The sequence below is a fragment of the Hyla sarda genome, chromosome 4 (genome assembly GCF_029499605.1).
Source record: "Hyla sarda isolate aHylSar1 chromosome 4, aHylSar1.hap1, whole genome shotgun sequence".
NCBI lineage: Eukaryota > Metazoa > Chordata > Amphibia > Anura > Hylidae > Hyla > Hyla sarda.
Window position 1 is genome coordinate 133,958,785 of NC_079192.1, and position 12,980 is coordinate 133,971,764.

The 12,980-nt window shown below is 44.4% G+C and overlaps 2 protein-coding genes across 7 annotated transcripts in view; one reads left to right on the forward strand and one right to left on the reverse strand.

Moving 5' to 3' along the window:
* The window catches only part of GABPB1 (GA binding protein transcription factor subunit beta 1), a 113,660-nt gene extending 111,902 nt beyond the window's left edge, over positions 1–1,758 (reverse strand). For 2 of the 5 annotated variants that reach the window (XR_008892481.1, XR_008892482.1), the window contains exon 1: positions 1,104–1,757. Coding sequence is in view for 2 of the 5 variants with exons in the window: in XM_056572189.1 (XP_056428164.1) it covers positions 1,104–1,127 (24 nt within the window). In the remaining 3 variants the exon portion in view is untranslated. Of the gene's footprint in view, positions 1–1,103 lie in introns of all 5 variants that reach the window. The other 3 variants (XM_056572189.1, XM_056572190.1, XM_056572193.1) reach the window with 3 other exon arrangements.
* USP8 (ubiquitin specific peptidase 8) overlaps positions 1–12,980 on the forward strand; it is a 163,051-nt gene that overhangs the window by 67,927 nt on the left and 82,144 nt on the right. The window lies entirely within an intron of this gene.

The window sequence follows — 12,980 nt, forward strand, 5'->3', positions numbered from 1 at the left end:
TGCCCAGTTGCCCATAGCAACCAATCAGCTCACTTCTTTCATTTTTAAGGAAGCCTATGAAAGACGCAATCTGATTGGTTGCTATGGGCAACTTTTCCTCTGCACAGGTTTTGATAAATCTCCCCCATTGTGTGTACTGTACAGGACCCTGAAGAAGCTCCTGTCCTCTACATAGACAGTGATTACAGCTCCCTGCAGATCTTTCTTACTTTTATATGTAAGGATTTGCTTTATCTTTAGTATATATCTACTTATTTTTCTTTAATCCTCACTTTTTCCTATTTTTTTGGATGACATTTTGGGGCTTCAGACCCAATTACCAGGTTTCCATAGAGTTCTGGCCTCAACATACAATGGACTAAACATACAATGGTCGTCCTGGAACCAAATTAAAGATTGTAACTTTTTATTCCTAAAAAGGATGTGTATAACAGAAATAATAAGGCTATGTTCTTGCACCTCTAAAATAACTATTGATAAATACAGATTCTTCCCTCCACCATATAGCAGAGTCTTCTTCACACTGACTTCCATTATAAAGACCCACAATGCAGTGTATATCTTTTGGGGTGTACCCCAGTGGTCTACTCTGCACCTCAACATTTAACACCACTACAACCCCCAACAGTTGTGTAACATCAGGGAGGTCCACAGTTACTAGAGCACTGTCCTGGAGCCACTTGTGTGTTCTGTGCCGCCCGCCATCTCCTATGATACACATAGCTATGCCCCCACCCTCCAGGCCCCCACACTTAGTAATAATCATGGCGCTCGGCAGAACAATGTCCCCGGCCCCATCACGGGCTCTCTCTGCACCGGCCGCCATGTGATCAGCCCCGCGGCTTCCATCACACGGTTCCCGGGGAGCCCGGTGCAGGGAGCAGGTTTCCCGCCCAATGTACGGCCCCGTCCAGGAAAGGAGAAGCGCGGCCTCCCCTCCCGCCTCCCGGTCACACGCATCAGCCGTTCCCGTTGCCCAGCCCCCGTAGCCCGGGAATGACGCTGCACAGCCCCGGGTCCCCGGAAACCTGCCGACTTTAACGCAATAAACAGGAAATCGTTCGGATGATCTGGGTTCCGGGGGAAGTTGAATTATTTTTTACCACAGAAGAGATCAACTTCCACATCCGGTAGGGCCCGACACCCAACACTGACCTGGAAAAGATTCGGTAACCTGACAGAAATGCGCTCCCTCTGCTTACCGTGCCCGCCGTGGCTTTGCCGCCCACCCCGCTCCTGGCCTCTCTACTCCCGGCTGAGGGGCTCCTCACTCCACCGAGCCGGTTTACTTCAAATGCCGTCTCATCGGCGCCGAAAATCCCTGAAATAAAGTCCCCCGCGTTGTGCGCGGATGTGCACAGTGATATCTCTAAAGGGCCGCCTCACCGCCGCTCACGTCGTTCATGCAACATAGGAAAGGACTGGGTCACACTTTCCATTTTTTGCTAGTTTATTAAACGCGTTTTTTTAAGACTATTTTTCAGAGGCTGTATGATAATCTTCGGGGCGGTGGGGGCAGAAAATTATTTTACCAAAAAGTGGGAGGCGGAAGGATATTCATGTAAGGCGGCGACGGGACCAGAAGAACGCATGCGTGATGGGAGAGCTACATGATTAGGGGGTCTTAGCCTGTCCTGTGTGACCACATCCTGGGCGCCTGGGGTGTACTGCTCTATGTAATGGTATAGTGCCAGGCAGGACTGTCAGAAATATTTATTCACTTAATAAGGCAGCACCTTGTACTTTGTAATGGCATATTACATTTTACAATGAAATTTAAGGCGGAATAAAAAAAAAAAATATATATATATATATATATATATATATATATATATATATATATATGTGTTTGATGCAATACTTTAAAGAACACATTATGGTAAAATTGACATATTGGGGAAAATTTGTCATTGAAAGTGTCTTTCGGGTGGAGGGGTTGATAAATTTGGCACACATAAACAATAGACAAATCACTTCAGAATACCATTTTGTATGATTCCTCTATAACCCCTTAAGGACCGGGGGGTTTTTTCTGTTTTTGCATTTTCATTTTTTGGTCCTTGCCTTTAAAAAAATCATAACTCTTTCAATTTTGCACCTAAAAATCCATATGATGGCTAATTTTTTGCGCCACCAATTCTACTTTGTAATGACGTCAGTCATTTTGCCCAAAAATCTACAGTGAAACGGAAAAAAAAATTGTGCGACAAAATTGAAAAAAAACGCTGTTTTGTAATTTTGGGGGCTTCCGTTTCTACGTAGTACATTTTTTGGTAAAAAGGACACCTGATATGTATTCTGTAGGTCCATACGGTTAAAATGATACCCTACTTATATAGGTTCGATTTTGTCGTACTTCTGGAAAAAATCATAACTACATGCAGGAAAATTAATACGTTTAAAATTGTCATCTTCTGACCCCTATAACTTTTATTTTTCCTTGTATGGGGTGGTATGAGGGCTCATTTTTTGCGCCGTGATCTGAAGTTTTTAACGGTACCATTTTTGCATTGATAGGACTTATTGATAGGATAATGCACTATTTTGGACTTTGGAATTTTTTTGCGCGTACGCCATTGACCGAGCGGTTTAATTAACGATATATTTTTATAATTCGGACATTTCCGCACGCGGTGATACCATATATGTTTATATTTATTTACACTGTTTTTTTTATGGGAAAAGGGGGGTGATTCCAACTTTTAATAGGGGAGGGGTTAAATTATATTTATTCACTTTTTTTTTCACTTTTTTTTTTTGCAGTGTTATAGCTCCCATAGGGACCTATAACACTGCACACACTGATCTTTATCATTGATCACTGGTTTCTCATAGGAAACCAGTGATCGATGATTCTGCCGCTTGACTCCTCATGCCTGGATCTCAGGCACTGAGCAGTCATTCGGCGATAGGACAGCGAGGAGGCAGGTAGGGGCCCTCCCGCTGTCCTGTAAGCTGTTCAGGATGCCGCGATTTCTCCGCGGCGATCCCGAACAGCCCACTGAGCTAACCGGCAGTTTTTCCTTTCACTTTTAGCCGCGTGGCTCAGCTCTGAGCGCGCGGCTAAAGGGTTAATAGCACGCGGCGCTGCGCGCTATTAGTGGCGGGTCCCGGCTTCACTATGACGCCGGGCCCGCCGTGATATGATGCGGGGTTACCGTGTAACCCCGCGTTATGTCACGGGACCAGGACAAAGGACGTACCGGTACGTCCTTGGTCCTTAAGGGGTTAAAAGTTCTCTCTAAAGGCAGACTTGTAAGCCAGGTCTAACCAGGCTTGGGTCTGCAACTCTTCGGAAGGTTTATTTTTTATTTTTTCCTGCCTATGTGTGACATTCGCACTTCATAAATTTGTGACCGCTGCAATTTGAAAACTGATAGTTGCTTAGGACTGTTTGGCACATTCTGCGCACCGACCAAAGTCGCAAAAAAAAATAAAAAAATTAAGTGCTTAGGCCAGTCTCTTTCACAACTTTTTCCGGCTCGGGGAACCCCCAAAAAAAAACTTCCGTTGGGGAATCCCTACTCACAAGTGACGTCTTCTAAAATCAGCATCGTTCCCTTCTCTTCTCCATCTAGTCCGGGCCATCATGATGATTTCTTCCAGCCACAATTATTCACCATTAAACCTGCAAAACAAACCTATTAGACTCAGTTTTTTTCAAGCATCCGCCTCCAGATTCCCCTTTTACAAGTGAGGAGGAATACACCCCTGTGGGTAACAGGGGTGCAGAAAGGTGTACATGAGTGACAGGTGTGTAGAGGAGTGTACATGGGTAACAGAAGGGTAGAGGGGTGTGCATGGGTGATAGAGGAGTGTAGAAGAGTGTATATTGGTGACAGGACTGTTGGGGTGTACATGGGTGACTGGGGCGTAGGGGGTGAAGGAGGGGTGGACAGGAGTGACAAGGTGGTAACATAGGAGTGACAGAAGGGTTAATAGTGGGGGTTGGACATTGGTGATAGAGGGGTAGATTGGGGGGGGGTCAAAGGGGTGGTGAACATGGGTGACGGGAGGACGAGGTGGACATGGATGACAGAAAAGTGGAGAAGGGACAGAGGGAAGAGGATGCATTACCTTAATTAAGCTGAGCTGAGTCGTCCGTCTGTGGGGGGCCAGGTAGAATCAGGCGGGCCGGGAAGATAATCGGGGGGGCTGCGGGAAGATAGTCCGGGGGGCCGGCAGGAAGATAGTCCATGGGGCTGACACACCATCCCCTGCATTTCTCCCCTTCCTGGCCTGCATGCCTGTGACTCACGGCGCCTCAGGTGGATACGCACGCAGGCTTCCCTTCCCCCCCCCCCCCCCCCCCCCTGCGCCGCCGTGATTAACAGGCGTGCAGGCCGGGGCGGGAGATTTAAAAAAAAAAAAATTTACCTGCTGGAGCCAGTGGAACCCCTGACAGTTCTCAATGGGACCCCGGTTGGGAATCACTGGCTTAGGCACACGTGAGACATTTTGTGCACCTAGCATAAGCAAAAAAAAAAAAAGTCTAAATGCAAAGGCATTGCCTCTGCCTGTCATTAGTGGTGCATGTCCAGCTGACCGCAACCTACACTCACTGCTATAAAGTCACTTAAAGGGGTTGTGCAATGAAAAGTAACTTATCACCTATCCACAGGATAGGTGATAGAACATGGAGGGTCCAACTGATGGGACCTCTGCGATCTCCTGTACGGGCCCCACATTTCTCAGAGAAGCAAGAAGCCCAGGAACGTCCCCAGCACGCATTCCATTCATTTCTATGGGAGCGCTGGGGATGCCCGAGTACAGCTCTCTGGTTTCTTCAGCACTCCCATAGAAATGAATTGACAGGATGCGCTCCAAGCCAGAGCATTGCTGGAGATTGCGAGGGTTTCAGTGGTCAGACCCACTACGATCTGACACTTATCACCCATCCTGTGGATAGGGACTAATTTACTCCTTGCTGTACAACCACTTTAACCCCTTCCCTCTTTGGCGATTTTTCATTTTTTGCAATTTGGTTTTTTCCTCCTTACCTTCTAAAAATCATCATAACACTTTAAATTTTCCACCTAAAAATCCATATGAGGGCTTGTTCTTTGCATTAACAATTTTACTTTGTAATTCCATTAATAATTTCACTACAAAATCCACTGCGAAACCGGAAAAAATTATTTGTGGTGCAAAATTGAAACTTTTTTAGCGGCTTCCATTTCTAAGCAGTGCAGTTTTCGATAACCTTATATTTATTCTGTAGGTCTATACAGTCGCAAGGATACCCAATTTATATAGGTTTGATTTTATTTTACAACAAAAAAACTAAATTATAACTACATGCACCAAAATTAATACATTGAAAAATGTCCTTTCTGACCCCTATAACTTTTTTATTTTTCCGCATATGAGGGCGGTATGAGGGCTCATTTTTTTGCTCCGTGATCTGAAGTTGTTATCGGTACCATTTTTGTTTTGATCACTTTTTATTCATTTTTATGGTATAAAAAGTGAACAAAAATACGCTATTTTGGAATTTGGAATTTTTTGACATGTACGCCATTGACCGTGCGGTTTTATTAACTATATATTTTTATAGTTCGGACATTTACGCATGCAGCGATACCATGTATGTTCATTTTTATTTACACAGTTTTTTTTTTTCTTAAATGGGAAAAGGGCGGTGATTCAAACTTTTATTAGCTAAGGGGTTAAATCACATTTATTAACACTTTATTTAAATGTTTTTTTTTTTTTTTTTGCAATGTTATAGCTCCCATAGGGGACTATAACATTGCACACACTGATTTCCTACACTGATCACTGCCATGCAATAGCATGGCATTGATCAGTGTTATCACCGCTCGACTGCTCCTGCCTGGATCTCAGGCACGGAGCAGTCATTCGGCGATCGGACAGCGAGGAGACAGGTAGGGATCCTACTTACGTCCTGCAAGCTGTTCGATTTCACCACGGCTGTCTCAAACAGCACCACTGAGCTAACCGGCAATGTTTACTTTGGTTTTAGATGCAGCGATCAAGTTTGATTGCCACGTCTAAAGGTTTAATACCGGACATCAGCCCGATCAGCGATGTCCGGCATTAGCCGTGGGTCCTGCCTATAGCCACCGGGTATGATGCGCGCGCGTCATATCTCGGGAGCCGCAGATGGATGTTAATGGACGTCCATTTGCAGCAAGGGGTTAATGCTCAAGAGTGTGTAAGGCTATTTTCATATGGTTGATTCCATGCAGAATTTCCACCCGGAAAACACAGGCGGACATTCCACACAATGAAATGTTCCAGCGGGCGCTAGGACTGCTCAGAAATGTGCTGGCTCATAGCAATCCATTTCCGAGCAGAATCCGCAGAAAGAATAGACATGTTCATTCTTTCTGTGGATGGCAAAATCGAAATTTCAGCGGTTGAAACATCTGCCATGGAAATTCTGCTGTGTGCACAGTGCTGCATTTAATTAAAAATCAATGGTCTGTAGTGGAAGTTCCATTGTGTGAACATAACCTAACAGGTTTGCATGAGGATTTAACCCCTTAAGGACGCCGGGCGTATCCATCCGCCTCCGTTTTAAAGTCCTTAAAGGGGTATTCCAGGATTTTTTTAATTTGACTATGCTACAGGGGCTGTAAAGTTAGTGTAGTACATAATATAGTGTCTGTACCTGTGTGTGATGGTTGACTCACAATTCTGTGATTTTCACCCCAATATTTATTTTTAATAGCATACAAAATGACTGTTGTCTCGGATTTTTCCCAGCTTACAATGCAGCCGAGACCTGACTCACTAGTCAGCTGATGACAGGGAGCCTGTCTGCTTCAATGGGTGGAGGGATCAATCTGCAACTAATACAACAGCTGTAGGCACCCTGATTGAAAACCACAGGTCTTTTGATGGATGCAGCTCATTTATGTTTCAATGGGTGGGGTGGCTGATGTGTGGGAAGGAGGAAAATGGAATAATGGGATTTGTAGTAGAAAAAAAGAAAAGTCAAACAGGAAATACAAGTTCACAAAATGCTAGCCACAGTGTTATGGTAATCTCACAACAAAGCCATTTAGCCCCAAGACAAGCGCAGATCCTTCCTTACTGTCTGCCAGGTACGTAAAATCACCTTATGGTGGAGAACGCCTTTAAGGATTGAGGACATATGGATACGCCCATGGAAATTCAGGTCCCCGCCGCTTGCCAGGCGGGGACCGGACCAGGGTGACTGCTGATATCCATCAGCAGGCACCCCGTGCACACCCCTGGGGGGGTCCCGTGATCCCCCCCCCATGTCGGCGATCGGCCGCAAATCGTCGGTCAATTCAGAAAAACGATTTGCGGCTTTTCGGGGTCAATCGGGTCTCTGGTGACCCGGAAAAAAAGGGTGAATGGGGCTGTCTGAGACAGCCCCATTCACCCTTACCCAGCAGGAGTGAGGTGGCACGGGTGCCGCCTCACGATCACGTCATTGATCAGTCGGAATGACCGACCAATCATGACCCTGCTGGGCAGCGATCGGGACAGCGAAGATGGGGGAGATGGGCACCTGCGGGGGTCTCCTACCTTGCCCTGGACCGGCGGGGGTTCCCTCGGGATCGGTCACGGCGACAGGAGCAGCAGAATCGGTCCTGGCGGCAGGATACAGCAGGAGGTGAGGGTCTCTGTGCCTCCAGCTGTTGCATAACTACAACCCCCAGCATGCAAAGGGCATGCTGGGGGTTGTAGTTATGCAACAGCTGGAGGCACATTTTTTCTATGAAAAAGTGTGCATCCAGCTGTTGCATAACTACAACTCCCAACATGCACAGACTACCAAAGGGCAAGCTGGGAGTTGCAGCAGTGTGCCTCCAGCTGTTGCAAAACAACAACTCTCAGCATGCCCTTTGACTGTCAATGCATGCCGATTTTTGCAATTTTGCAACAGCTGGAGACACATTGGTTGTGAAACCGAGTTTGTTACCTAACTCAGTGTTGTGCAACCAGTCTGCCTCCAGCTGTTGCAAAAATACAACTCCCAGTATGCACTGAGAGACTGTACGTGCTGGGAGTTCTAGTTTTGCAACAGCTGGAGGCACACTGGTTGCGAAACACTGAGTTAGGTAATAAACTCTGTGTTTTGCAACCAATGTGCCTCCAGCTGTTGCATGACTACAACTCCCAGCATGTATGATCTGTCAGTGCATACTGGGAGTTGAAGTTTTGCAACAGCTGGTGGTTTGCCGTCCCCATGTGAATGTACGGGGTACATTCACACAGGCAGGTTTACAGCGAGTTCTGCTGCAAGTTTGAGATGCGGCAAAATTTTTACCGCAGAAGAAACTCCGAGCAAGAAACTCATTGTAAACCTCCACCCGTGTGAATGTACCCTAAAAACAATACACTACACTAACACATAATAAAGGGTAAAACACTACATATACACATACCCCTACACAGTACCCCCCTCCAATAAAAATAAAAAAAAACATATTGCACGGCAGTGTTTCCAAAACGGAGCCTCCAGCTGTTGAAAAACAACAACTCACAGTATTGCCGGACAGCCACTGACTGTCAAGGCATGCCGGGAGTTTTTCAACAGCTGGAGACACCCTGTTTGGGAAACACTTCCATAGGGTGTTTTTGTGACGGATTCAAATTCCCAATTTAGTCCTCAAATGCGCATGGTGCTCTCTTACTTTGGAGCCCTGTCTTATTTCAAGGAAACAGTTTAGGGCCACATATGGGGTATCTCCGTACTCGGGAGAAATTGTGTTACAAATTTTGGGGGCTTTTACCCCTTATGAAAAAGTAAAGTTGGGGTCTACACCAGCATGTTAGTGTAAAAAATTTTTATTTTTACACTAACATGCTGGTGTTGCCCCAAACTTTTAATTTTCACAAGCGGTAAAAGGAAAAAAAGACCCCCAAAATTTGTAACACAATTTCTCCTGAGTACAGAACTACCCCAAATGTGGGCGTAAAGTGCTCTGCGGGCGCACAACATGGCTCAGAAGTGAGAGCGTGCCATGTACATTTGAGGTCTAAATTGGTGATTTGCACAGGGGTGGCTGATTCTGACATAAACGCAAAACAATAGATACCCAGATGTTGCCCCATTTTGGAAACTACACCCCTCACGGAATGTAACAAGGGGTAAAGTGAGCCAGGTGTTTGACAAATTTCCGTTAAAGTTGGATGTGAAAATGAGAAAAAAAAATGCTGGTGTTACCCTTCATTTTTCATTTTCACAAGGGAGAATAGGAATAAAAGTCCCAAAAATGTGTAGCCCCATTTCCTCTGAGTAAGAACATACCCCATATGTGGATGTAAAGTGCTCTGCAGGCAAACTACAATGCTCAGAAGAGAAGGAGCGTCATTGGGCTTCTGGAGAGAGAATGTGTCCGAAATTGAAGGCCACGTGTGTTTACAAAGCCCCTATAGTGCCAGAACAGTGGACACAACCCCCCCACATGTGACCCCATTTTGGAAACTACACCCCTTACATATTGTAATAAGGGGTACAGTGAGCGTTTACACCCCACAGGTGTCTGACAGATTTTTGGAACAGTGGTCCGTGAAAATGAAAAATTCTATTTTTCATTTGTACAGCCCACTGTTCCAAAGATCTGTCAAACGCTAGTGGTGTGTAAATGTTCACTGCACCCTTTATTAACCTTTTTAGGACGCTGGGTGTATGCATACGCCCTGCATCCCGAGTCCTTAAGGACGTGGGGCATATGCATATGCCCGTGGGAATTCCGGTCCCCGCCGCTAGCCGGCACATCACCCAGGGGGGTCCTGAGACCCCCCCCCCCCCCCATGTCGGCGATCGCAGAAAATCGCATGTCAATTCAGACATGCGATTTTCTGCTATTCCGGGCTCATCGGGTCTCTGGTGACCCGATCACCCGGAAAATAGGGATGATCGGAGCTGTCAGTGACTGCCCCGATCATCCTGAGGGCTAGGAGCGAGGTCGCAGTTCTGCGATCTCCTATCCCCTGCCATTGGTCAGAACTGATTCTGACCAATGGCAGCGCAGGACAGTGGGTTGCCATGGCAACCCCCCTGTTCTGCCCACCCTTGGATGTCGTGGGGAGAAGATATAGGCCAGTACCTGGAGGAGAAGATGCTTGGGGACCCCCGATCGTCGCTGGAGACAGGCACAGGTAGGGAAACAACGGTGGGGGTGGGGGGGGAAATGAAAGTGAAAGTAAAGTGATCTTTACTGTGGCAACCACTAGGAAGGCCAAACTGCAACTCCCACTGTAGTTTTGCAACATCTGGAGGATCACAGTGGTGCCCAAACGGTAGCCCTCCAGATGTTGCCAAACTACAACTCTCAGCATGCCTAGACTGCCCAGGCATGCTGGGAGTTGTAGTTCTGTAACATCTGTCCCTTCAGATTTTGCCTTTTTTATGAATTTTTTGAAAATTGCTGCTCTACTTTGAAGCCCTCTAATTTTTTCAAAAAGCAAAAAGATGTCCATTTTATGATGCCAACATAAAGTAGACATATTGGGGGACATTTACTAATCTAGTCTATTCTGGGTATGCTTATAGACCAGCGTATGTGGTAGTCTCCTGTCTATTGTGCTCCTAATTTATCAAAGGTCTCACAGCCCTTGATAAATTCTGTGCTCAGACTTCAGGGTCTACAGCTTAAAATGCATTTAGACCTGCTCCAACATGGTCTGACATTTCAGTGTATTTTGGGCAGATGCGACTTGTCGCACAAAAGTCGCACTTGATAAATTCAGCACCAATGCATTTTCCAATGCATTTCCGTCTAAAATAGACTTGCATGCATCATGTTCTAAAAATCCTCTAGAGCAAAAGTCGCAGAAAAGTCGCACATATTTAGACTGCGACTTTCTGTGAGACAAATTTAGACAGGAAAAACCAGTCTAAATCCTTTGATAAATCTCCCCCATTGTATATGTGAATAAAAATAAAATGTATTGGGAATATCCATTTTCCTTACAAGTAGAGAGCTTCAAAGTTAGAAAATTTCAAAATTTTCATGAAATTTTGGGACTTTTCACCAAAAAAAGGATGCAAGTAACGCCGAAAATTTACCTCCAAAATAAAGTAGAATATGTCACGAAAAAACAATCTCAGAATCAGAATATTCGGTAAAAGCATTTTCGAGTTATTAATTCCTAAAGCGACGGTGGTCAGAATTGCGAAAAAGGGCTCAGTCCTTAAGGTGAAAAAGGGCTGCGTCCTTAAGGGGTTAAATTCTTTGAGGGTTGTAGTTTCCAAAATAGGGTCACATGTGGGGGGTCCACTGTTCTGGCACCACGGGGGGCTTTGTAAACGCACATGGCCCCTGACTTCCATTCCAAACAAAATCTCTCGCCATAAGCTCAATGGCGCTCCTCTTCTGAGCATTGTAGTTCGCAAGAAGAACACTTTACATCCATATATGGGGTATTTCCATACTCAGAAGAAATGGGGTTGCAAATTTTGGAGAAAAATTCAGTCTCCAAAATCCCATTGTCGCTCCTTCCCTTCTGAGGCCTCTAGTGCACCCACAGAGCACTTGACATACACATATGAGGTAATTCCTTACTCGAGAGAAATTGAGTTACACATTTTGGGGGACTTTTCCTCCTTTTACCCCTTGTAAAATTTCAAAAACTGGGTCTACAAGAACATGTGAGTGTAAAAAATGAAGATTTAGAATTTTCTCCTTTACCTTGCTGCTATTCCTGTGAAACACCTAAAGGGTTAACACTTTCTGAATGTCATTTTGAATACTTTGAGGGGTGCAGTTTTTATAATGGGGTAATTTATGGGGCATTTCTAATATGAAGATCTCTCAAATCCACTTAAAAATTGAACTGGTCCCTGAAAAATTCCGATTTTGAAAATGTTGTGAAAAATTGGAAAATTGAACCCTCTGATGTCTTCCAAAAGTAAAAACATGTCAACTTCATGATGCCAATATAAAGTAGACATACTGTATATATGAATCAATATATAATTTATTTGGAATATCCATTTTCCTTACAAGCAGAGAGAGAGAGCAAATGCTAAATGCTAAATTTTCATGAAATTTTTGGATTTTTCACCAAGAAAGGATGCAAGTAATGATGAAAATTTACCACTGTGTTAAAGTAGAATATGTCACGAAAAAACTATCTCAGAATCAGAATAATTGGTAAAAGCATCTCAGAGTTATTAATGCATAAAGTGACAGTTGTCAGAATTGCAAAAAAGGGCTCAGTCCTTAACCCCTTAAGGACCAGGCCCATTTTGGCCTTAAATGGACACTGTCATGAAAACAAAAAATTTATATGTTGTAATACTTAAGTACTACAACACATCTCTAATATAGTTTAATTAAAAAAAGTGATTTTAAAACAGTTTAAAATCACTTTTAAATTCGGCCACTAGGGGTCGCCCTCCTAGTGGCCGAATACATTCTGCAGTGACGTCACTACAGAATTTCGACTCATTTCAGCCTGGCAAATGAGTCGAAGTTCATTCACTGCGTGCTGGCTTCCTGTCTGTCAATCAAACAGGCAGGAAGCCAGCGCAGTAAAGTCCAGGAGCAGCCGCCCTGGCTGCAGCAGGCATAGTTTTTATATGTACCACTTTTGCTCAGGTTTTACTTTTTATAAATTTTTAGTAAATTTTTTTTTTATAAAATGTGACCAAAAAGCAGCAATTTTGGACTTTTTTAATTTTTTAACGTTTATGCCGTTCACCGTACGGGATAATTAACAATATATTTTAATAGTTCAGACTTTTACACACGCGGCAATACCAAATATGTGTATTAATAATTTTTTTTACGATTTTTGGGGGGTAAAATGTGAAAAACGGACGATTTACTTTTTTATTGGGGGAGGGGATTTTTCAGATTTTTTTACTTTTTTATTTTAAATTATTTTACTTATTTTTTAACACTTTAGGGGACTATTCATAGCAATTAGTTGATTGCTAATACTGTTCAGTGCTATGTATAGGACCTAGCACTGATCAGTATTATCGGTGATCTTCTGCTCTGGTCTGCTCGATCTCAGACCAGAGC